Raw genomic sequence first — 27130 nt, 5'->3', positions numbered from 1 at the left:
AATTCAATTAATAAAATCTAGAATATAAAGCTGGTCTCAGTAATAGTAACCATGACAATGCACCTGTTCCTCTGATACCCATTAGGGGATGAAATCTGCCATCCTTACCTGGCTTATATGTGGCTCCAAAGCCACAGCAATGTGGTTGAGGGCAGTTGAGCCCTCTGAAATGGCCTAGCAAGCCACTCAGTTCAAGGGCAATAAATGCTGGCCCTGCCAGCAATACCCACATCCCATGAAAGAAAAAAATATGTATCTACACAAGATGCTCATTAATCTTTATTTCACTTCAGTGTGTGACTTTCTACAAAGACCATCTTAAACTTGAAACAAGGTCGGTGATCAGTCTATATTAGGAGCTCATATTCATGAAGGTCCTTCAGAATAGCTTGCCATCACTTTCGGTTTAGGATCTGGGCTCCCAGGCAGTTAGTAACTCAGGCAGTTTTCATTTTCATATACAATCTTTCCTTTGGTAATTACATACTTGATTAGTTCCTGATGGCCTCCAAACTGATAGATCAAGTGCTCCCACCTTTTAAAAAAAAGAGGATATACTGTAGTGATATATATTTATAAAGGAATTTTACTTTGATGTTCAATTTGAGAAAGTCAAATTAATTTGCAGATGTTGGATCAAAGTGTAAATAGATGAACAGCAGCTAGATCAAAAAAGATTTGTAAATACAATTAAAAGATAATACACAATTAAGATATTGTTCTGTCTAAAAGGAATAAAAATAACATCAATATAAATCCATTGATATATTGTAGGTTTTAGCACCTTACAATATAACACCTATCACAATATAGCACCTTTCACATTATAGCATCTTTCACATTATAGCATCTTTCGCAATATAACACCTATCACAATATAGCATCTTTCGCAATATAACACCTATCACATTATAGCATCTTTCACATTATAGCATCTTTCGCAATATAACACCTATCACAATATAGCATCTTTCGCAATATAACATCTATCACATTATAGCATCTTTCGCAATATAACACCTTTCGCAATATAGCACCTTTCGCAATATAACACCTTTCGCAATATAACACCTTTCACATTATAGCATCTTTCGCAATATAACACCTTTCGCAATATAACACCTTTCACATTATAGCATCTTTCGCAATATAACACCTTTCGCAATATAACACCTTTCACATTATAGCACCTTTCGCAATATAACACCTTTCGCAATATAACACCTTTCACATTATAGCACCTTTCACAATATAACACCTTTCGCAATATAACACCTTTCACAATATAGCATCTTTCGCAATATAACACCTTTCGCAATATAACACCTTTCGCAATATAACACCTTTCACATTATAGCACCTTTCGCAATATAACACCTTTCGCAATATAACACCTTTCACATTATAGCACCTTTCGCAATATAACACCTTTCACATTATAGCATCTTTCACAATATAGCACCTTTCACAGCTACAAGTTGTCCCAAAGCACTTTAGCCCAGAAGGACTTTTGAACTGCGGTTGTTGTTATAATGTAAGAAACATGGCAGCCAATTTGCACTCAGCAAGTTCTTATAAACAGCAATATGATAATGACCAGAAAATCTGTTTCTGTGATAAAACAAAAACAGAAACAGAAATACCTGGAAAAACTCAGCAGGTCTGGCAGCATCGGCGTTTTTCCAGGTATTTCTGTTTCTGTTTTTGTTTTGGATTTCCAGCATCCGCAGTTTTTTATTTTTATCTCTGTTTCTGTGATGTTGCTTGACAGATGAATATTGGCCAGGACACCAGGAATAATATCTCTGTTCTACAAAACAGTGCCGCAGGTTCATCTACATCCACCCGGGAGGATAAACAAGTCCTTGGTTTAATGTCTCATCTGAAAGACAACCTGCAGCAGTCCCCATCAGCCTGGATTTTTTTGACTCTAAAGTCCTGCATCAGGACTTGAACTCACAACATTCTAACTCCAAAGCAAGAATGCTACCCACCGAGCCACAACTCAGACTCCTGAGTAGAAAAAGCAAAGTTAAATTTCCTGGGTCATGGGTAATGATCAATTAACCTGTGTAAAAGAATTTTGTTGGCTGTAAACCCTTTGGAACCCCATGAGAATGTGAAAGTTCCTACAGAAATGCTAATTATTTTCTAATGTTTTTAGACTGACAGAAAACTGAAACAAAGTTTTTAATTGACATATTTTAACTGACTAGGGTGAAATGGAAAATTAATTCAATAATGGCTGTCCACCTTTTGGACTTTATCTTTCATAATCTTTTATTAAAATCAGTAATGGTATTTAGATCCAGAAAATGAAATAAATAAGATTTATTAAAATCCAGAGCTGAAAATTGGCAACAGTGCAGCAGTCCCTCAGCACTGCATTAGAGTGTCAGCCTGGGCTTTGTGTTGAAGTCTCTGACCTTCTGACTCAAGAGTGGGCAGTGCTACCCGCTGAGTCATAGATGACATATTAAAAATTATGACCTTCCATTAGGGAATTGAACCCCAGTCTCCCATATGACAAGCAGGAGTACTAATCATCATATGACAAGCAGGAGTACAAATCATCATATGACAAGCAGGAGTACTAATCATCATATGACAAGCAGGAGTACAAATCATCATATGACAAGCAGGAGTGCTAACCATCCCATGAATGAAGAAAGCATAATACAAAGCTTTGCATTTACAAACTGGATTTCCGATAATTTAAATTAAACAAAGTAAATAACATCAAGTGCAATTTTTATTTATTTAGCATCTTTAACTTAATAAAAAATGTCCTTAGGTGCTAGGCAGAAGTGGCTATAAAGGAAAATTTGACATCAAGTCACAGAAGGTGGTATTAGGACAGATAGTTTGGCCAATGAGCATCCTAAAGGAGGAAAATGAAGTGGAAACGTAGAGCGGGTTAGGGAGGAAATTCCAGAGCTTATGAGAGCAAAGTTCCTTTACTTCTTTTAACTCTAATTGCTAATGTGCATCAAATTCAACTCTAAACTGTTTAAAATGAGTTACATAGCACATGGCAAAGGAGCTTAAGTTCCAAAGTCCATATCAGCAGAGGTGAAGAAATAAATAGCAGGACACAAACCTGTTCCAGGCAAAGAGAAAAGAATGAATGCGGAATCAGTTTGTGTGGGATCTATTAGCACGGAATCAGTTTGTGTGGGATCTATTAGCACAGAATCAGTTTGTGTGGGGTCTATTAGCGAGAAATGAATGCGGAATCAGTTTGTGTGGGATCTATTAGCGAGGAATGAGTGCAGAATCAGTTTCTGTGGGATCTATTAGCACGGAATCAGCTTGTGTGGGATCTATTAGCGAGAAATGAGTGCGGAATCAGTTTGTGTGGGATCTATTAGTGAGGAATGAGTGTGGAATCAGTTTGTGTGGGATCTATTAGTGAGGAATGAGTCCGGAATCAGTTTGTGTGGGATCTGTTAGCGAAGAATGAGTGCGGAATCAGTTTGTGTGGGATCTATTAGCAAGAAATGAGTGCGGAATAAATTTGTGTGGGATCTATTGGTGAGGAATGAGTGTGGAATCAGTTTGTGTGGGATCTATTAGCACGGAATCAGTTTGTGTGGGATCTATTAGTAAGGAATGAGTGTGGAATCAGTTTGTGTGGGATCTATTAGCAAGGAATGAGTGCAGAATCAGTTTGTGTGGGATCTATTAGCGAGAACTGAGTGCGGAATCAGTTTGTGTGGGATCTATTAGCGAGGAATGAGTGCAGAATAAGTTTGTGTAGGATCTGTGGGTTTTTTTTATTTACAGGATGTTGGCGTCGTTGGCTAGGCCAGCATTTATTGCCGAAGCCTAATTGCCCTTGAGGAGGTGGTGGTGAGCTGCCTTCTTGAACCGCTGCAGTCCATGTGGTGTAGGTACACCCAGAGTGCTGTTAGGGAGGGAGTTCCAGGATTTTGACCCAGCAACAGTGAAGGAACGGTGAATTATTTCCAAGTCAGGATGGTGAGTGGCTTGGAGCGGAACTTCCAGGTGGTGGTGTTCCCATGTATCTGCTGCCCTTGTCCTTCTAGATGGTAGAGGTGACGGGTTTGGAAGGTGCTGTTGAAGGAGCCTTGGGGAGTTTATGCAGTGCAGCTTGTAGGTTGTACACACTGCTGCATCAGTAGTTGGCGGGGGGGTGGTGGGAGGGGTGGTGAATGTTGAAGATGATGGATGGGGTGCCAATAAAGCAGGTTGCTTTGTCCTGGATGGTGTCAAGCTTCTTGAGTATTGTGGGAGCTGCACTCATCCAGGTAAGTGGAGAGTATTCCATCACACTCCTGACTTATGCCTTGTAGATGGTGGACAGGCTTTGGGGAGTCAGGAGGTGAGTTACTCGCCACAGGATTCCTAGCCACTGACCTGCTCTTGTAGCCACAGTATTTATATGGCTAGTCCAGTTCAGTTTCTGGTCAATGGTAACCCCCAGGATGTTGATAGCAGGGGATTCAGTAATGGTAATGCCATTGAATGTCATGGGGTGATGGAGTCGTGAATGGTGCTGAACATTGTGCAATCATCAGTGAACATCCCCATTTCTGACCTTACTTTGGAAGGAAGGCCATTGATGAAGCAGCTGAAGATGGTTGGGCCTAGGACACTACCCTGAGGAACTCCTGCAGTGATGTCCTGGAGCTGAGATGACTGACTTCCAACAGCCACAACCATCGTCCTTTGTGCTAAGTATGACTCTAGCCAGCGGAGAGCTTTCCCCCTGATTCCCACTGACTCCAGTTTTGCTAGTATCTATTAGTGATGAATGAGTGTGGAACCAGTTCATGTGGGATCTATTAGCGAGTGATCTGGCATTTTCCTTTAACAGCGTCTAACATTTCCAGTCACTATTTGTAATTTTATTTTCACCAGTCTGGAGTTTGTTATTTGTGGACGGGTGAGGAAAGTCTCAATGCATGACGTACCTTGATGCATTAATGATGAGGAGATCTCCTTGTTTCCCTACCTCCAGGGAGCCATGAGAATGAGATTTTCCGAGGGCATAGGCTGCGTTGATGGTGGCAGCTGCCAGGCTCTCAGCCATCGTCATCTTCATGTTTACACATGCCATGTGCATGATCATTGGCTAAAAGAGTAATAACAAGGAAGTGTGACCATTGAGAATTGTGGAAACTATAGTAGCAACATTATCAATGAACCATCCAGATACTACACAGCCCCCACCCTGTTTATAGGTATAGATTCCTTTTAAACTATGCCTCTAAGCAACACAACGACTCTAATCCACAAATCCATCTGTGCATGCCTGATGCAGAATTTTAAATGTGTGGAAAGTGCAATTTCACTATAATGTGCAAGTTTAGTACCTTTAATGTAGTAAAAACATCCCAAGGTGCTTCAGAAAGGCAACCAAGAAAAACAGATGGTGAGCCACAAGTAGCAATATCAGGAGTGCCCAAAAGCAGTGGATTTTCAGGGAGGATCATAAAGCAGGACAGGGCGGTGGAGAGGCTGAGATGTTGAGCGAGCGGATTCCAGAACTTGGCGCCTGGATAGCTGAAAGCTGAATAAATTGTATTTGTGGATTCAGTACTCCTTGTCTCAGTGATCAGGAATTGCATTGCTCTGCTGAAGGGAAGCTGCAGAGGAAAGGCTGAAGAAGCTATCTGGCCTCTCTTTGGACTGCTTCAATGCCAAAAATCAATGGCCCTGATTTTAAAAGGTGGGGGAGGGTATGGCAATCCCAGGAAGGATTGGAGATGTCATGACCAGATCTGTGCAACGGGCAGGAGCGGGAATTTGGGAAGCACGAGGTCAAAGCCAGAAATCGGTCGCAATGATAATTTAATAATTCACAACATGGCTTCCAAAATATGGGTCACACTGCAAAAATTTGACAGTTTTTTTATTTGAGGAAGGCACTAGGGCAATGGATAAAGGAAATCTGCTAGGCATCATCTACCTCAACTTTCAGAAAACCTCAGGTAAGGTTTCTCACACTAGGAGCTGGATTTTATCCCCCCCACTGCAGGTGGTGGGTCTGCAGTGGAGAGGCCTGTAAAATGCTATAGATGCTGTGACTGTCCCTGCCTCCACCGCAATTTCTTTTTTACCAGCAGCAAGGAAGGCGTGGGCAACCCACCTGCTCGTTGGCTAACTGAAGCCCTTAAGTGGCCAACTAATAGCCAATTAAGGACCTCATCCCACTGCCACTGGATTTAACCAGTGGTGGGAGAAGCCCATGTTAAGCGGCCAACCCAGCAGCTGGTGGCTAGTAATGAGGGGGTTCCTCCTTAACGGCTCCCCTGGCCCCATTGGAGGGCTCCTCCAGCTCTTTCAACCTCTGTCTCCCCCCCACCCCTCCCCCACCAGTCCATTCCTTTCTCCCACTTACCTTTAACTATGGCTCCATGGCTCCTCCCAGCAGTGGCCACCGCTCCCGATGGCGCTGCTGGGACTGGGGAGTGCCAGCCATTTAATTGGCCGGCACCTCTCAGAGGTGGGACATTTTGCCTAGATGGGGGTGGAAATCCTGCCTTAAATCATATGTACAGGGTAACCCAGGCCACCTCTGACTTTTTTGCAGGGGGGATATGGGACCCCAGCATCCTATAAAATCTAGCCCTAGGTTTCTCCGTGAGATGGAGACTAGTGGCATCAATAGGAATGTGAAAATCTGAATTGGGAATTGGCCCCAATCCTGCAAACAAACAATTGCAGTTAACGGATATGATTCAGTCTGGAAATCTAGTTATAGTGGAGTCCCCCCGGAATTGTCCCTAGACTGGTACTCTTCATGTCTTTATTAATGATCTGAACAGCATTGTTGGGTGTATTTTAAATACTTTTGCAGATGGCACCAAGGGTTAAGGCAGTAGAAGAGTACCATCAAACTCAGAAAGGTTTAGGTGTGCTGGGGGAATGGGCCACACAATGGCAAATGCTGTTTAATTTGGAAAAGTATATTGGTCCTATGTTGGTCCACCCAACACAGAATACGCATATAATTTTCAGGAAACAACAACGAATGAGATTCAGAGAAAAAGTTGTTGCTGTTATTGGGCACACATCTCTGAAGGTTCATGGGCAGTGCAGAGAAACTGTAGCCAAAGCTAACAAGGTGTTAGGCGGTATTAAGGAATATTTAATTTTTTTTTTTAAATGTTGTTGTTGTACGGGTTTGCTGGTCAGACTGCATTTGAAGTACTGGCTCTGGCCCTTTGTTTCCCCATGTAATGGGTGGGGAAAGGTCCAGGGGAGAGCTACAAAGAATGATTTCAAGCTTCAAGAAACTCAACTATTCAGGTAGGATCAATGACCTCAGTCCAGTTATTTTCATTGACTTAGAGGAAAGATTGATAAAATAACAAGAGTGCTGGATTTGGTGTCTATTGGTAATTATTCCAATTTAACAGGGGAGGTCCAGAGAACGGGGGTGGGGGGAGGGTGTTTAAACTTCATGTAGAAGGTTAGTGTCTTTACAGAAAACACTTGGGACGGGATTTTCCAGCCCCGCCCATGGCAGGAATCGTCACAGGCGGGAGGCGGAAAATTCTGGCCCGCTGACTTTGGGTGGGAATTTCCAGTCCCACGGAAAATCCTGGCCTTGGTCCCTGTGATCTCCTGGACTGGTTCCATCGCCTGAAAGAATCAGAGAGGAATTTTTTCAGGGTATTTTTTTCCGTTATTGTTCTTGGGCTTTTTCTCTGGTGTTTTTTTTTACCTCTCCCAAGAGAGTGGAAAGGGGAATGTGGGGTAGGGAAGAAATGTTTCGTCATGATGCCCCCACCATCATGATAAGGGAGCAGACTTGATGGACTAGCTAGTCTTTTCCTGTCTGTCAATTTGGTTTGATCAGTTCAATGGTGGAAGGAGGGCTTTTCAGCCCATCAAGTCTATTCTGGTTCTCTGTGGAGCAATCTAATCAGTCCCATTCCCCACTCGATCCCCGTAACCCTGCATTTATTTCCCTCAAGTGTCCATCCAATTCCCTTAATATCATTACTTGTCTCAACTTCCAGCAATTTTGTAGGCAGTGAGTTCCAGGTCATTATCACTGGTTGTGTAAAAGTGGATATACGTTGCAAACTTTCTCTGTACATTTTATTTTTGTAGTACCAGATATAACTGAAACTTTCACAATGAAAACATAACATTTTTTTAGTTGTTGCAGTTGTTTAAATGTGGAAATTGACCTAAAATTAAACTTGTCTAATTATTGCTCTGAGGTAATGTTCACTGGACAATATTTATTGTTCAATCAACATAATTAAAATAGATGACCTACTCATCTGTGGAACTCAATTGTGGAAATTGTCAATCACGTTTCCTACGGTATAACATTGACTACACTTCAAAAGAATTTTATTTGCTGTAAAGTGCTCTGTGGTGATGTTGTAAACCATTCTGGATAAATGCAAGTTCTTTCTTTTCAAAGTTTCCATATGAAAAATATGAACTTTCTCCACTAAATACATCATTCTATTCACCAAACGATTACAAAAACACCAAATCAAACAATAAAAGAATGAAATAATAACAGAAAGTGCTAGAAAAACTCAGCAGGTCTGGCAGCATCTGTGGAGAGAGAAACAGTCATACTGGACTCGAAACATTAACTCTGTTTCTCTCTCCACAGATGCTGCCAGACCTGCTGAGTTTTTCTAGCACTTTCTGTTTTTATTTCTGATTTCCAGCATCCGCAGCATTTTGCTTTTAATGAAAGAATGGATTAACTTACCATAGAGAAACAATATGCATTAGGATTAAAGTCACTGCCAAGAGCAACAATCACTCCAGCATCAAGCATGTCTCGAGCTCGTGGCGTTTTTAGCCTGAAAATGTTATAAGCATGATTTTATAATATGTAAGTTTTAAATCATTTACCAGTAATACTCTAATGTACTCTTTAGTTTCCTCATGTATCCCCATCCTTTCACTCCACCTTTGGAGGCCGTAATTCCCTCCCTAAACCTCGCTGCCTCTCCAGGCCCCTCTTCCCTTTTAAAGTTCTCTTTGAATCTACAGTACCTCGGAACATATTTTTGGTCTCCTTTGGCTCGGCGTCCATTTTTTGTTGTCTTTCCATGTCAAAGGCACTACACAAATGAAATTTTTTGTTGTAAAGTAACAACCGATGTTGTGAAATTACTTGGCTTTTTTTTAACATTGTGCCACTTCTTTGGTATTAATATTTTCATTCTCATGTAACTAATGAATCAGGTTCGTCCTCATTAAACAGGAAATATTTCAGTGTCTCTCTTCCACTCTCCAGCTCCCCCATTACTTTTCAAAGTAATTATCGGCTGTGTTTTTTTTAATTAATTGGGTGTGGGCTAATTGCCCTTGTTCAGAGGGCACTTAAGAGTCAACCTGGAGTCACATGTAGGCCAGACCAGGTAAGGACAGCAGATTTCCTTCCCTAAAGGGCATTAATGAACCAGATGGGTTACTTTCATGACAATCAGCAACAATTTAATTAGACTTTTAATTCCAAATTTTTATTGAATTCAAATTTCACCATCTGCCAGATTTGAACCCCGGTCCCCAGAGAATTACCCTGGGCCTCTGGATTACTAGTCCAGTGACAACACCACTACACCACTGCCTCCCCATGTGTACATATATCTGTTGTCAGTGTCTTTAGCTTTTCAAATGACACTTTCTCTCCCTTACTTGTGACATATTTTGTGATTAGCTGAAGTGAACAGCCCACTTTAATTGATCCATATCCTATTTTCCACTGTAAGCAAATTGTTCTTAAGGTGTGGGTCTGGTTGGCAAGGTTGGCATTTATTGCCCATCCCTAGATGCCCTGGGAAGGTGGTGGTGATGAGTGTTCATGGTGATTGTTTTCACAACCGAGCGGCTTGCTTGGCCGTTTCACAAGGGCATTTAGCCAAGCATGTTAGTGTGGGACTGGAGTCACATGCAGGCCAGAAATGGGACACCGATTTGCCCATTCACAGCCCCATTTTGCACCCAGTGAGAAAACATAGGAACACAGACCATTTAACCCCTCAAGTCTGCTCCTTCATTCAATTGAACCATGGCTCATCAGGTATATTAGGTACATATTGAATTTTCACAACAATCCGGCAGTTTTTCATGATGTCAGCCCACATTGCCAGCTTTACTGAATTACAATCCACTTACCAGGGTGAAACTTGGACTCTCAATCTCTGATTTGCTAGTCTAATCCTGGAACATCTACTGCCAGTTCTGCATTTTAAACTCCAGCTTGAGCTGTCAACTTTCACTCAGTCCCAAACGAAAGGGACAAGGTGGGATATGGAAGGAGGTGGAACAAGATTTTTATTTCCAATATTTCCTTTGCTGCTTATTGGAAACTCTGGTATCTTCATACCAAAGGACAGAGATCTACTTGACAGAAAGACACTTTAACTATATTATTTTTAAAATCTAGATATAACCACTCAAAGGCAGATACCCAGACCCCAGTCCCTATACCTTTTTGTCAAGGAATTGGCTTTCATTTTCTGACCACTGCAGATTACTTACAATACGTTAAAGATTTTGACCAATTCCATGAGGTTATCCAATAGGCTGTTCTAACTTCAGCGTAAACCTCTTTTCTGTGTTTTATTCAAGGTTTCTGCTGAAGTAATGGTGGGCAATTGGGAGAACCTTCAAGGAAATTCATGCTGCTTTTATCTCCACATACGTCCTATCAACTTCATTCACCCCGCCACTATAAATTCCTATGCACACATTTAGAATGGAAACTGCCTACGTAAACGTGTCACATTGCAATTACACTTGCCTGCCAGTACAAGCTGTCTAGCACCACAATTGGTAGGAGGGTGTGATTACAGTGTCATATTTACATAGGCAGTTTCCATTGTAAATTTGGGCATAGGACTTTATAATGCAAGTATATAAAAATAATGACATAATCTGCTCACCCTGGTCCAATTAGCCCCCCATCCCTCTAACCCCACTTCACCCAACTTGGTCTTGACTTCATGAAGATATTTTTAACATCTACCACCAGGTACAAAATGGGTGATCGAGAATTGATGAACCAACTTGCACATTCATTGATGTCAAAAAGAAATGGGTGGTGTGAAATGGGACACCGATTTGCCCATTCACAGCCCCATTTTTCACCCAGCGAGAATACATAGGGACAGAGGCCATTTAACCCCTCAAGTCTGCTCCTTCATTCAATTGAACCATGGCTCATCTGTACCTCAACTCCATTTACCCACCTTTGCTTCATATCGTTAATATCCTCAAACCAACAAAAATTCAATCGTATAGCGACATAATTCAAATATCCCCATTGTGTGCATTGTCATGGCTGATTTTCTCTTGCCTTCCTTCATTTTTAAAAAATTCTTTCATGGGATGGGGGCGTTGCTAGCGAGGCCAACATTTATTGCCCATCCCTAATTGCCCTTGAGAACTGAGTGGCTTGCTGTGTGTCTAGAGTCACATGTAGGCCAGATCAGGTAAGGATGGCAGATTTCCTTCCCTAAAGGACATTAGTGAACCAGACGGGTTTTTACCACAATCAACTATGGTTTCACGGTCATCATAAGACCATAAGACTTTTAATCATCAGACTTTTAATTCCTGATTTTTTGTTGAATTCAAATTTCACCACTTGCCATGGTGGGATTCAAACCCAGGCCCCCAGAGCATTATAAGAACTAAAGAATAGTCAAGGGAAAGTTGGGACTACTAAAGGACAAAGGGAGAATGGCAAAGTTATGTATAAAGAGAGAGAGGGATGAAGGCAAGGCCACAGCTCAGAGTCTCCCTTCCTGCAGGATTGTCACTAAGTCTCCAGTAATTACTGCAAACAACAAGGGGGAAAAATCATAGAGGCATGAAAAATAAATTCTATGGCTTTTTATTCCTTTTCTTTGAACACTTTCATTTATTAGTTAGATCAATATTGGATGGGTAAAAGGCTGTTTGGCTGACAGTCAAGAATCATCCAATTGGGTAACAATGAGTCTCCTGGTTTTCCAATTGGCTGTGGTGATGGATGTGTCAGCTGATCAATAGTGAGTGTGTGGGGGGCGAGGCAGTTGGAAGTAGGAGGTCACATGATGAAACCATCCAGAATAAACCTATGCCAAAACCCTGGCCATAGCAGTAGCAGAGGATGGTGTGAAGGAATAACGAGGGCACTTGAATATTAAATGGATTTCGGGGACTTAGTTCAGTCAGACACTGATCACTCAAGAATACCAAGTCAGGTTAGCGATGAAAGAGTAATGCTAATAACAATGACATTTTCCAAAATTCTCTGTAAGCGGGAATTGAATTCATGTTCCTTTGGGTGGGGGGTCAGTCTGACTCTTACTCCAACTCTAACTCTGACAGAACCTTCTGGAAGATGGCAGGGACCCAGGCATGCAGGATGTCTATTTCTGGGGTCTTCCTCCCACAGCCAATAATGTGTGTGTGTGGGGGGGGGTGGGAGGAGGTGTGGAGGTGGCTACTGTTGGTGATGAGATCGTCCTGTTTCTTGGTTGGAGATTCCCGACACTCGACTTCCCGTTTCCCCAGTATCTAATGTAGGACTGAGAGCAGGTGGAACCCACCAGGGAGGTGAGCGACCTGGGCCTTAAAGAGTGGCATTCAATGCGGCTGGGTGAGATTATAGGTGGTTGCTGCATTTTGCAACTATGGGGCGGAGGTGGGGGGTGGGAGCGGTAGGAGGTGCACTCTTATTGGCCTCAGTGTCCACCGGTCCCACGCAAATTAAGTGACCTCTCATTGATAGCAGTCCTGTTGCAATCTTCCACCATCACAAGCCACGGAGCTTCGGCTGATTATTTACCCACTGCACTTACAGTAACAGAATCACATAGAACAAACTCGGAGCTTCCAAATGTACAGCAAGGCCAGTGACCTTTCCCCAGTCTGGATGATTGCTGGCTGGTTCCTAACCTATTAATTTACTTCAGTTAACACTGTAAGCAATTCAAGATCCACTATAACCCCAAAAATGGCCAACGTTAGTAAAACATGTTTGCCATTACAACTACTATTGACTGAATAGCTCACCTATAACCCATGTGGCCTTTATAAAAGCACACTGATAAACTCCTGATAAATTATTATCTCATGCAAACAGTAGCAGAGTAAGTAGAGTGTACCTCAGCGACCCATGACAATTCTTTCGTCAGTAAGAAAGGCTCATCTGTCAGATGATGCACACACGCACAAGGCCCTTCACGAATTAAGGAGTGCTTGGTGCTGCATATTCCACGAAATGGAAACATTTGTATCTTTGCATGGACTTTGGGCACTGTGCAGAGATTATTTCACTCATGTCACTAGCTTTATGAACCCCCCTCTCGTTATTCTGGGTTACCCAACCAATCAACCTCACTACATTTTTGGATATCAAGGGGATTAACGGATATGGGGATAGTGTGCAAAGCTGGAGCTGAGGTAAAAGGTCAGCCATGATCTTATTGAATGGGGTAGGCATGCAGGGATGAATGGCCTACTCCTCCTTCCATTCCTTATGCTCTTATTAATAGTATATCGAATAATTGGTGCTATGTAGTCTGAATTATTTTGCCTCTTTTTCATTCTGCTTTTGCTCCTGAAACCACCATTCCCAGTTTCCTGGAACCAGCCACACTGAGTCATGACACGACAAGAATACTCAAGAAGCTTGACACCATCTGGGACAAAACAGTCCATTCTGACATCTCAAACATTCACTCCTTCCACCACGGGTGCAACATGAATGCAGTGTGTACCTCTCTTTTTGCTGTGTTTATTTGAATGTGTGGTGCCTTTAAATGCTTTTACATGGCATCATGCATGGGGTATCTTAAAAAGCACCTCTTATAAGCGGCCTGCACGGTACCTTCTGGGTTGGTGGCCACACGTGAATGCAGCTTACAGGGAACATCAGAGCATACCATTAACAAAATGCACTGCAGCAACTCACCAAGGCTGCTTTGGCAGCACCTCCCAAATATGCAACCACGACTGCCTAGAAAGACAAGAGCTGCAGATGCATGGGAACGCCACCACCATCTGCAAGTTCCCTTCGAAGCCACACATCATCCTGAGTATATTAGCTTTCTTCCATCATCACTGGGTCAAATTAATGGAACTCTCTTCCTAACAGCACTCTGGGTATACCAACACCACATGGACTGCAGCGGTTCAAGAAGGCAGCTCACCACCACCTTCTCAAAGGCAATTAGGGATGGACAATGAATGCTGGCCTACCCAATGACAACATTTTAAAAATTAATTCACAGTATATACGTGAGGTATAAGTGTTGCTGCCCCTTGGCATTTGTCCAAATGGCTATTTATTGGTGACCCCTTTGATCATATTTGAGCTCAATTCTGTCTTCATCTGGGAATCATGGCTGCTCTCCTGTCCTCTGTTCCCCTTCCATGGGCTCTGAGGCCAATTGTGGTGTTCCTAAAATTCCACATCCCCAGAGATCAGTAAACCCAGCAAAATCCAGCAATTGAACCTAGAGCTTCCTGTTCTGTATGGCTCATGTCCACACTGCCTTCAGCCACTGAATCACTGGCGATGGGTTAATCTGAAGGGAACCCAGTGCAGCTACCTTATTTAGAAAGCAAAGACTGACACACTTTAGTTCAGAAGGTTGTGCATTCAGGCCCCACTCCAGAGACTTGTGCACAAAATCCAAGCTGACACTCAAGTGCAGTACTGAGGGAGAGCAATCTTTTTTTGGATGAGATATTAAACTGAAGCCCCAAATGCCCTTTCACTCTTCAAAGTGAAGTAAGGGAGTTCTTCCCTCTGTACTGGAGCCTATATTTATCTCTCAGTCAACATCACTAAAAGATTATCTGGGTATTATCACATTCCTGTCTGTGGGAGCTTACTGTGTGCAATGGTTGCTATGTTTACTACATTACAGTGACTGTATGTCAGAAATACTTCATTGACTGTTAAGTGCTTTGGGATGTTCTGAGCTCCTGACAGGTGCTATTTAAATGCTAGTCTGTATGTCTTTCCAATTGTTCTAAGGTAATGCATTGCATGAAATATTAAAAGATAATGAAAGGAAGACCTTGAAGGATTGAGCTACTGATTATTGTTAGAAAAGGGAAATATTTAAGGAAAAATAATTGAAACCTAGTTAGATTAATCACAAAGTGTTAAGTTCGACTTGCACTGTTTTCCTTGAGTGCATTAACCATTTAGCTGCATTAACTCAATGCTCTTATTAAAGATGCCCACGAGGTAGTGCAGGCAACTTTTGTATGAATGTTTCTGAATTAAAATCCCACACAGCCTGTGCTCCAAAGGTTTGGGTCAGTGATGCAGACACCAACTTGGTGGCACAAGGTCATGAATCTCCACAAGTTTCAACCAGGAGATTCAGGGAGCACTGAATGAAGGCTCAGTTTTCCCTCCAAAGAGGAAGAACAATCTGAGGATGGGTTACCCTGGACTACCTCGCAAACAGGTTAGTTGTGTAAGAAAGGCCTGAGATCAAGATTCTGGCTGGCTTCTCAACAAGGAAGAATACCTTACACAGAGTGTTGGACCTGTGGGAACAGAGAAACTGGAAATAAAAGCAATATGAGCTGTGAGTTCCAGTGGGCTATTGAACCAAGTGAGCCTCATCTTTTCATCACCTGACATCTACTGGTGTGTACTTCACAGCAGAGTGCACTGGGCAGCATGTCCTACATACAATTACATAGCATTTCACAGCCCAGAAAGTCTACACTTGTGTTTATGCTTCACTAGTGACTCCTCTTTCACCTTTTAAATTCACCCTATCAACATCACTTTCTATTCCTTTCTCCCTCATGGACTTACATGACTTCCCCTTGAAATGCATCTATGCTAATCTATGCATCTATGCTAAATGAATCTATGCTAATCGCCTCAACCACTCCCTGTGGTAGTGAGTTCCATATTCTCACCTCTATCTGGGTAAAGAAGTTCCTCCAGAATTCCCTATTAGATTTATTAGTGACTTTCTTATATTTATGGACCCTAGTTTTGGACTCCCTCCACAATCTTCTCTACATCTACCCTGTCAAACACTTTCATAACTTTAAAGATCTCTATCTTCTCTTTCCCAGAGAACAGAGACCCAGCCTGTATAGTCTTCCCTAATAGGTATAACCTCTCAGCCCTGGTAATATCCTTGTAAATCTTTTTTACATCTTCTCCAGTGCCTCTACATCCTTTATGAGACCAGAACTATACACGGTGCTACAAGTCTAACCAAGATCTCATATAGGTTTAACGTAGCTTCACTGCTTTTCAATTCTATCCCTTCAGAAATGAGCCCCAATACTTTGTTGCCTTTTATATTTCCTTATTAACTTGCATTTCCATTTTTAATGATTTGTGAATCAGAACTGCCAGATCTCTCTGCTCCTTTTCCCCATTTAGACACTTCATGAAGTGCAATACCTCAGTATGTAAGCAGTGCTCGGGAGAAGCACAGCAGCTGATTTCGCAGTTGCCATGGCGGCAATTCCAGCATTGCTCACTTCCTCTAAGTGACTTATAGCGAGAGCACCAAGTTCCGCACCAAGCTGTTTGGTAGAAAAGATTAGTGGTGAGAAGCAGCTACAGACCTTCCTGCATTAGAACTCTCTATCCTATACTAATTCATAGCACAATCACGTAAAATACTGAAGGCAACATACGATCAAATGAATATAAACTAAAGACTCCAACAGTAATAGAGCTCCTTAGGCCACCAGTTATATAAGCTTTCATAAAACATAAATCACAAATGCTTGAAGAAAATTTCAGATGTGTGGATTAATCTGTCTTATCCGTTGCTGTTTCAGGACCGCTATTTTTGTAAATGAGCCTATTAAAGTTGCACTGCACTGCACCACGCCAAATTCCGGAGCATCGGATTTTTGAGAATCTCCTTAAGTGATGTCGATAACATGAAGGAAGAGGTGAATCTGAAATCGCCAGTTTGGGTGTATTGGCAGCTTGTAAATGTAATGATTTTCATTACTGGTATGTTTTTCAGATTAAAGCCATTCCCTTCAATTCATCCTTGCATTAGAAACATAAAGATTCCAATAAGAGCTGTGTATATTATCCTAGAAGCTTTTAATCCCTTGCTGGGTGTAACTATTTGCTTTACTAATTGCTTTGCTCTCTCCTATTCCTCATCTACATGCTGCTCCTTCGTGACATCTTCTGAAAATACATCAGGTACCACGTGTGCGCTGATGTTACTCACCTCTACCCCAACAGCACCTCTCTCAACTCCACCACTGTCTCCAATTTATCCAATATCTAATGTTGAATGAGTGAAAATTTCTTCCAATTAATTATTGGGAAGAGCGAAGCCATTGTTGTCAGTCCCTGCTGCAAACTCTGCTCGCTGGCTGTTGACTCTATTCTTCTCCCTGGCCACTGTCTGAAGCTGAACCAGACTGTTCACAACCTTGGCTTCCTACCTAACTCTGTGCTGAGCTTCCAGCCACAAGTTCCCCCTGTCACTAAGACCATCTATTTCTACCTCCTGAACATCGCCTGTCTCTGCCCCTGCTCAGCTCATCTCCTGCTGAAACTTTCATCTATAAGAACATACGAAATAGGAACAGAAGTAAACCATTCAGCTCCTCAAGTCAGCTCCGCCATTCAATAAAATCATGGCTGATCTTTTGTTTCGATTTCCATTCCCATCTAACTTCGATAACCTTTGATTCCCTTGCCTAACGAGAATCTATCTACCTCTGCCTTAAAAATATTCAATGACCCCGCCTCCACCACCTTCTGAGGCAGAGAGTTCCAAAGTCACACAACCCTCTGAGAATTTCTCCTAATGTCTGTCCTAAAAGGGTGACCCCTAATTTTAAAACAGTGCCCCCTAGTTCTGGACTCACCCACAAGAGGAAACATCCTTTTGATGTCCACCTTGTCAAGGCCGCTCAGGATCTTGTATACTTCAATCAAATTACCCCTCACTTTTCTAAACTCCAGTGGAAACAAGCCCAGTCTGTCCAACCTTTCCTCATAAGACAACCCATTCATTCCAGATATCAACCTAGTAAACCTCCTTTGAACCGCCTCCAATGCATTTAGATCCTTTCTTAAATAAGGAGACCAAAACTGCACACTGTATTCGAGGTACGGTCACACCAATGCCCTGTATAACTGAAGTATAACATCCTTACTTTTATGTTGAATCCTTCTCATAATAAACGATAGCATTCCATTAGCTTTCTTAATTACCTGCTGTACCAGCATAACTACTTTTTGTGACTAATGTACTAGAACACCTAGGTCCCTCTGCACCTCAGAATTATGCAGCTGTTCTCCATTTAAGTAATACTCTGCTTTTTTGTTCTTCCTGCCAAAATGAACAACTTCACATTTTCCCACATTAAACTCCATTTGCCAGATCTTTGCCCACTCACTCAACCTATCTATATCCATTTGCAACCTCCTCATGTCCTCTTCACAACATACTTTCCTACCTACCTTTGTGTCATCTACAAATTTAGCTACCATGTCTTCACTCCCCTCATCTAAGTCATTGATGTAAATCGTACAAAGTTGAGGTCCTTGTGAGACTCCACTTGTCACATCCTGCCAATCCAAAAAAGACCCATTTATGCATACTCTCTGCTTTCTACCAGCCAACCAATCTTCTATCCATGCTAATATGTTACCCCCTACACCATGCACTTTTATTTTCTGTATACTTTGTCTCCTCCAGGCTCAACTATTCCAACGCTCTCTGGTCCAGTCTTCCACCTTGCATCTTCTGTAAACTTGAGCTAACCTAAAACTCTGCTGCACAAAAAGTTCCCTTTACCCATCAGCACTGCAACGCCCGGATGTACAGTGGCTCCCTGGATCAGCATTTCCTTCATTTCTATCACTAAATTCTCATCTTTGTGTTCAAATCCTTCCATGATCTCTTTCTGTAAACTTCTCTGTTCTGACATTACAACAGTAACAACACTACAACACAAGTATTTCATTGGCTGTAAACACTTTGGGACACCTGGGGCCACCAAAGGCATTATATAAATGCAACAGTGTCTCTCTTTTTCTCCAGCACTCTAACCCTCTGAGAGCTCTGTGCTCTTCCAATTCTGGCCTCTTGCCCAGCCCCATTGTTTCACCACAGGCAATTGTGCCTTCAGCCATCTAAGATCTAAACTCCAGAATTCCTTCCCTAAACTTCTCCATAATTCATTGCCACAGAAGGCTGTGGAGGCCAGGTCATTGAGTGCATTTAAGACTGAGATAGATAGGTTCTTGATTGGTAAGGGGATCAAAGGTTACGGGGAGAAGGCGGGAGAATGGGGTTGAGAAACTTATCAGCCATGATTGAATGGCGGAGCAGACTCGATGGGCCGAATGGCCTAATTTCTGCTCCTATGTCTTATGGTCTTATGTTTTATCTCTCTACGGTCCTCCTTTAAGACACTTCTTAAAACCTACCTCTTTGACCAAAGTTCTCATCACTTGGTCCAATACCCCTGAGTGGGCCAATGTTTTTTGATTTGTGAGGTGCTTTGGGTCATCTTACTTTATTAAAGCTGAAATATAAATGTGAGTTTTGGTGCCCACAGTTTGATTTGGTTTAGTGCTGGAACAGATTAATTAAGCGCCATTGCGTAAAATCTCATTGATTTGCAGATATGTAAATTTAGCAGGTACTGCGTATGTAATTATTTTAACTATAGGTTAATATATCCCACCTTACCTCTGCTGCGTGCATTGGATGAAGCTCATCGCCATGAAAATTAATCTGGAGATTCGCCTCTTTCCCAGCCTGTAATATAGCTCTGGTGGAATCCAGGTCAAAGACTCCTCTTTCACAGAAAACATCAATGTTATCGATGTGAAATTCACTATTCGCCATCATCTCCTTCAATTTAGGGAGTTGAACTCGAATGATATCATCCACAGTTTCTCCTGCAGTCTTCCCTCTGGTATATTGGAATTCACATTTACAGCTTTTATTTTTATTTTGAGCATTGTATAGTCCCATGTTCTTCTAAATTTTAAAATTAAATGTTCTGCATGAATAAAGCTTTTAGTCATCTCAAAATCATGACATGGAGAAAGGCAGATGTGCATTTATGTCCCAAGGCACTTTTTGATATATGAATGACCCAGACTCAGGTATACAGAGCATAATTCCAAAGTGTGCAGATGACACAAAACTCAGAAATATACCAAAGAATAGGAATTGTAACAGATTTCAGGAGGACTTAGGCAGATTGGTGAAATGGGCAGATGAAATTGAACACGAGAAATACTGAAGAGATACACCCTGGTTGGAAGAATAAGGAGGCAATATAACTAAATGGTACAATTTTAAAAGGGGTGCAGGAACAGAGATCCCAAGATGTATGTAATAAAATCTTGGAAAGTGGCAGGACAAGTTGAGTTAAAAAAACATATGGGGTCCTTAGCTTTGTTAATTTAGAGGCATATGCTGCAAAAGCAAGGAAGTTATGCCAAACTTAAAAAAAAACACTAGTTCAGCCTCAGCGAAGTACTGTGTTCAATTCTGAACACCACACATTAAGAAGGATGTCAAGATCTGGGAGGGACAGGAGAACAGATTTATAAAAATGGTACCAGGGAGGAGGGAGTTCAGTTAATGTGGAGGGACTGGAGCAACTGGAATTGTTCTCTCTCGAACAGAGGAGGCTATGGCCTGGTTTATTTGAAGTGTTCAAAATTATGAAGCGTTTTGGAAATAAAGCAATGGTGAAATGGGCAAGCACATGGCCATGAAAACTAACTCAGAAAAGTGTGAAGTGATACATTTTGGGAGGAAGAATGAGACGAGGCAATATAAACTGAAGGGAATATGTGTATTTTGCTCCACCTTCCCCAGACCCCTCTCTTCAGCAGCATAAAATAAATCACATTTCTACCCCTCTTTAGCTCTGAAGAAGAGTCATACAGACTCGAAACGTTAACTCTGTTTCTCTCTCCACCAATGCTGCCAGACCTGCTGAGTTTTTCCAGCAGTTTCTGTTTTTATGTCCAAGTTGGCAGGGCAGGTTTAGAAAGTCTTTAAAAAGGCATACCGGATACTGGACTTAATAAATAGAGGCATAGAGTACAAAAGCAAAGATGTTATAAGTGGCCTCAACTGGAGTATTGTGTTCCGTTCTGGGTACCGCACTTTGGGAAGGAAATGAAAGCTTTAAAGAGGGTGCAAAAAAAAGATTTAGAAGAATGGTCCCAGGGATGAGGGTCTTCAGTTACGTGGCTAGATTGGAGAAGCTGGGGCTGTTCTCCTTAGAAGAGAAGGCTGTGAGCTGATTTGATACGGCAATCGATGCAACTGCTTCCCAGACCTTGCTGTTCAGCAGGTTCTTGGGGAAGATCATCAGAAGTCTAGACAGGGTAAATAGGGAGAAACTTGTTTAGTTGGCAGTAGGGTCGAGAACCAGAGGACAAAGATTTAAGGTAATTGGCAAAAGGATCAAAGGTGACATGAGGAAAAACTTTTTAATGTAGTGACCACTTACGATCTGGAATGCACTGCCTGAGAGTGTGGGGGAGGCAGGTTCAACTGTGGCTTTCAAAAGGGAATTGGATAATTATCTGAAGATTTTCAGGGCTATGGGGAAAAGGACTAGCTAAGTTGTTCTTGCAGAGAGACAGCACGGTCATGCCAGGCCAAATAGCCTCCTTCTGCACTACAACCATTCTATTATTCTATGATTCTACAAGTGTTTCCAATGGCAGAAGGATTGGTCACCCTGCAGAGGATGCACATTTAAGGTGATAGGAAAAGAGCCTGAGGCAACCTGAGGAAACATTTTTATTACACAGACCCTCATTAAAACCTCCCCCTTTGGCCAAGCTTTTCTTCTACTTTCTCTTTATGTGACTTGATGTCAAATTTTGTTTGATAACCCTTCCCTGAAGCACCTTGGGACATCTTATTACTTAAAGTTGCTATATAAATGCAAATTGTTGTGGTTGTTGATGATATTGCAAGCTGGACATCCCTCAGATCTGGGTCGTCTTGACAAAAGCCCTGATTAGTTGAAGAGTGACTTTCCAATGTTGCCTTCCATACTGGTAAAACCTGGTTGTTGCAGACAGGAATAACTGCTTTCTTACTCCACGAATAAATCCAATTCTGGTAAGTTTGAAACTTTCCTGTCCTATGGCTAAACTTCCCAACTACATGAGTGGGATGAGTACAAAAGTCATAAGAGAAGGGAGAAAACACCTTCATTTCCATTGCACCCTATCATGTCCAGCATGTCCTGGATGGTGTTATATAGGAACAGAAGGAGGTCATTAAGCCCCTCGAGTCTGTTCTGTCTTCAGTGACATCATGGCTGATCCGTACCTCAGCTCCACTTACTCACCTTTGTTCCATTTATGCTGCTATCCTTACCCAACAAAAATGTAATGTTTCAGTCATGAAAGCTTCAATTGATCCTTAGTCTCCACAGCTCTTTGGAAGAGGGGGTGTTGGGGGAGGGGAGACAGTTTCAGATTTCCAGGATCTTTTGTGTGAAAAATGCTTCTTCATTTGATTCCTGAAGGGCCAAGTCTAATATGAAGATTGTGTCCTCTTGTTCTGAATTATCCCTCCAAGGGAAATCGTTTATCTCTATTTACCCTCTCAAATTCCTTCCATCACTTTAAACGCCTGTTTTAGATCGCCCTTTAAACTCCTATAATCCAGGGAACACAAGACAAGTTTGTGCAGGTTGTCATCAGAGTTTAACCTTTTTAGCCCCAGTATCATTCTGGTGAATCTGCACTGCACTCGTTCCAGGGCTAATATATCTTTCCTGAGCTGCAATGCCTAGAACTGAACAGAGTTCTCCAAAACAAACTAATGAGTCACTTTTTTTTTGAAGTTCGGTCACTTATTTCAACAAATGCAGCAACTAATTAGCAATGCCCCACAGATAGAGACTGAATGGCTGGTGAGTTAATCTCATTTTGATGGGCATGGTTAAGTGAGGAAAGGTTGGCCAGTACCGAATGGCAAGAGAACTCCCTCTTCTTCAGCAAGACCCATGGGGTTGTTTACATCTCCCGAGCTATGAGAACCAGAGACGGGAACTCGGTTTAATTTCTCACCTGAAAGATAGCACTTCAGGCAATGCAGTACTCCCTCAATATTACATTGGAGTGCATGCAGACCAGCTGTAGGTGGAAAATAAAACGACAAGCATTATGTACACTAAGACTATTTCAGCAACTGGTGACATTACCTCGGGACAGAATGAGCACCACAGTAAGTGGAGGAGATGCTGATATTGAGCTCCCTTCGAGCTCGCTCGATCACCCGAAGCATTTTGGTTTCAGTTTCCAGATTCAAACCATAGCCACTTTTGCACTCAGCCAGAGTGGTCCCAGCTCTCATCATACACAGCAGTCGCCATTTCAAACTATCAAACAGCTCGTCCTCTGATGCCTTCCTCGTATGTTCCACAGTAAAGTGAATCCCTCCTCCAGCATTGTGAATCTCCATGTACGATGCCCCTGCCAGCTGGTGTGTGAATTGAAAAAAGATAAATGCAACTATTGTGCAGTTCAACCTCCCTTCCTGAATGACCCCTATCAAAATTAGGCATTAGTTATGTGGTAGCTTAAATCATAAGAATATGAGGTTAAGTTCCAGTAATAGTCGATATTAACTTTAGCCAGTTGGTGACCTTTCTCACTGGTGAAACACAGCTTTACAGGCCTCACCCTGCCAGCATATCACCATTGCAAAATGCCCTTTGCTTAATATTTGCACAAATTTGCAGCTCACCACCACCTTCTCAAGGGCAATTAGGGATGGGCAATAAATGCTGGCCCAGCCAGCGACACCCACATCCCATGTGTGAATAAGAGAAAAACCGCCAATTTTCAGCCCCAGGCCCTCCTGCAATCCCCAAACACTGTCCCCATGTCTCCACCTCTTGTCACTTGCCCTATCTGACAAGTTGCTTCTAACTTTTCATATGAATGTTTAGCAATTCCCCCAAACCCGCAGGCTTTAACACCTAGAAAGAGAAGGGCAGCAAGTGCATGGGAACACCATCATCACCTGCAAATTTCCCTCAAAAATCACACACCATCCTGCCTTGGAAATGTACGATTGTTCCTTCATCGTCAATGGGTCAAACTCCTGGAACTCCCTCCCTAACAGCACTGTGGCCATACCTACACCACATGGACTGCAATGGTCCAAGCAGGCAGCTCAGCACCACTTTTTCTGGGCAACCAGGTATGGACAATAAATCCTGGCCCAGCCTTGTCCACATCCTGTGAATACATTTTTGAACATTGTGTGCACTTCTTTAGCATTGAGTGCCCCACTTCTCCTTACTTAAAAACTGGTTAATCCAACTGCAGGGAGAAATTGTTTACCTCAGTAAGGTTGCATTACAGATCAGGTCATGAGCTCTGTTCTGGACCTTGTGCTCTGTTCTGGGCCAAGTCTCTCTGTTCTGGGCCAGCACAGGGCCCAGGATGGAGCACAGAGCCCAGAGCCCAGAATGGAGCATGGTCCCCAGAACGGAACAAATAGCATTGGGCCCAGGATGGAGCAGACAGCATGGAGCCCAGGCGGAGTGCAGGGCCAAGAATGGAGCAGAGTGCGGCCCCCAGAATGGAGCAGGCAGTGTGGGGCCCAGAATGGAGCATGGAGCCCAGAACAGAGCCTGGAGCCCACGATCTCTGCTCCATTCCCAGCCTCATGCTCTGTTCCAGGTCCTGCGTCCTGCTCTGTTCCCGGCCCTGCATCCTGCTCTGTTCTGGGCCCTGCGTCCTGCTCTGTTCTAGGCCCTGCATCCTGCTCTGTTCCAGGCCCTGCATCCTGCTCTGTTCCAGGCCCTGCATCCTGCTCTGTTCCAGGCCTTGCATCCTGCTCTGTTCCAGGCCCTGCATCCTGGTCTGTTCTGGGCCCTGTGTCCTGCTCTGTTCTGGGCCCTGCGTCCCGCTCTGTTCCAGGCCCTGCGTCCTGCTTTGTTCTAGGCCGTCATCCTGCTCTGTTCTGGGCCCTGCGTCCCGCTCTGTTCCAGGCCCTGCGTCCCGCTCTGTTCTGGGCCCTGCATCCTGCTCTGTTCTGGGCCCTGCATCCTGCTCTGTTCTGGGCCCTGCATTCTGCTCTGTTCCAGGCCCTGCGTCCCGCTCTGTTCTGGGCCCTGCGTCCTGCTCTGTTCTGGGCCCTGCGTCCTGCTCCGTTCTGGGCCCTGCGTCCTGCTTTGTTCTAGGCCGTCATCCTGCTCTGTTCTGGGCCCTGCGTCCTGCTCTGTTCTGGGCCCTGCGTCCTGCTTTGTTCTAGGCCGTCATCCTGCTCTGTTCCAGGCCCTGCGTCCTGCTCTGTTCTGGGCCTTCACCCTACTATGGGCCCTCGACCTGCTCTGTTCTGGGCCCTCGTCCTGCTCTGTTCTAGGCCGTCGTCCTGATCTGTTCTAGGCCGTCGTCCTGCTCTGTTCTGGGCCCTGCGTCCTGCTCTGTTCTGGGCCCTGCGTCCTGCTCTGTTCTGGGCCCTGCGTCCTGCTCTGTTCTGGGCCCTGCGTCCTGCTCTGTTCTGGGCCATCATCCTGCTCTATTCTGGGCCCTGCGTCCTGCTCTGTTCTGGGCCCTGCGTCCTGCTCTGTTCTGGGCCATCATCCTGCTCTGTTCTGGGCCCTCGCCCTGCTCTGTTCTAGGCCGTCGTCCTGCTCTGTTCTGGGCCATCGCCCTGCTCTGTTCTGGGCCCTCGCCCTGCTCTGTTCTGGGCCCTCGTCCTGCTCTGTTCTGGGCCCTCGCCCTGCTCTGTCCTGGGCCATTGCCCTGCTCTGTTCTGGGCCCTCATCCTGCTCTGTTCTAGGCCCTCGTCCTGCTCTGTTCTGGGCCCCACATTCTGTTTTTATCTGCACAGTCTTACCTTCATTGCAAATTCATGAACCCTGTCTCCAGCCCACACTGGATGGGTGTGTGCATCCACCAGACCTAGAAATAAAAAATTAAGATGGCACAAAAAACACTTGCGCGTGAAATTGTCTTCACCGTAAATGTTAACATTAATTAGGAATATTCTGAGAGACTAACCTGGCAGCACACACATTCCACAAGCATCGATCTCTTGGTCAAACGTAACTCCCTGATATTTGGCCTGGATAATCTCTGTCGGCCCCACTGCCTCAATCAGGCCATCTCTGTAAATTGAGGTTAGAAAATGGCAGTCACTTGAAGGAAGCAGAACCACTTGTGTTTCTATACCACCTTTCCACACTTCAGAACATCTCAAAGCCACTGTTGCAATGTAGGGAAAGCTGTAGCCAATTTATGCACAGCAAGATCCCAAAACAGCAATGAGATAATCACATTCCTCTCCGCAGATGCTGTCAGACCTGCTGAGTTTTTCCAGCTATTTTTATTTTTGTTTCAGGTTTCCAGCATCTGCAGTATTTTGCTTTTACCAGATAATCTCTTTTGGTGATGTTGATTGAGGGATAAATATTGGTCAGGACACTGCGGAAGAACTCCCCTGTTCCAGATGGTCTCTTGGGATATACAGATGAGGGGACAGACGGGCCTCGGGTTAATCTCTTCTGGGGAACCAGGTCAATTGCAGAAAGACAGTGGGGAAGAGAGGTGACATGGACAGAAAATGACTTGACAGGAGTTTTGAATGAGTTACATTAAAGGAACAAATTATCGGACAACCAGCTCTTTTAGAACAGCTTTATCCGCCCCAGAGGTTTTGAACACTTACCTCCCGATCACTATGCTCCCACGGGGAATGACTGCAATGTTCTGTAACTCGCCTTTGCTCATGTATTGTGCTCCATTATCACAAACCTGAACAATCTGAGCTGCGTTTTTAACCAGCAGCCCGCACGCTCTCGACATTGTGAAGCTCAACTCGCTGGGGTCCCAACACCCGCCCGCACCCTCACACACACTGTCCCTCACACACACACTGTCCCTCACACACTCAGCCCCTCATACACACTGTCCCTCACACACACTGTCCCTCACACACTCAGCCCCTCACACACTGTCCCTCACACACTCAGCCCCTCACACACTGTCCCTCACACACTCAGCCCCTCACACACTGTCCCTCACACACACAGCCCCTCACACACTCAGCCCCGCACACACACTGTCCCTCACACACTCAGCCCCTCACACACTGTCCCTCACACACACGGCCCCGCACTCAATCCCTCACACTCT

At 43.6% G+C, this 27130-nt stretch overlaps 1 protein-coding gene and 1 long non-coding RNA gene across 2 annotated transcripts; both read right to left on the bottom strand.

The window, feature by feature from the left end:
• Positions 1–257: 257 nt before the first annotated feature.
• amdhd1 (amidohydrolase domain containing 1) lies at positions 258–27130 on the bottom strand. The gene is made up of 9 exons (XM_078553724.1): positions 26664–27130; positions 25997–26103; positions 25833–25897; positions 23182–23459; positions 19677–19902; positions 16397–16521; positions 8714–8807; positions 4938–5098; positions 258–535 (listed from the first exon to the last, which is right to left on the bottom strand). The coding sequence occupies exons 1-9, from the start codon at positions 26798–26800 to the stop codon at positions 430–432; spliced, it is 1299 nt and encodes a 432-aa protein (XP_078409850.1). The 5' UTR covers positions 26801–27130; the 3' UTR covers positions 258–429.
• LOC144687498 (uncharacterized) lies at positions 694–1543 on the bottom strand. Its single transcript, XR_013578161.1, has 3 exons — positions 1463–1543; positions 1242–1258; positions 694–799 (listed from the first exon to the last, which is right to left on the bottom strand). It is a non-coding gene; the product is annotated as an uncharacterized LOC144687498 (long non-coding RNA).

Source organism: Cetorhinus maximus, chromosome 12, assembly GCF_964194155.1.
Source record: "Cetorhinus maximus chromosome 12, sCetMax3.hap1.1, whole genome shotgun sequence".
Classification (NCBI taxonomy): Eukaryota; Metazoa; Chordata; class Chondrichthyes; order Lamniformes; family Cetorhinidae; genus Cetorhinus; species Cetorhinus maximus.
The sequence above is the reverse complement of the archived record's forward strand: the minus strand, read 5'-3'. Positions and strand labels throughout refer to the sequence as shown.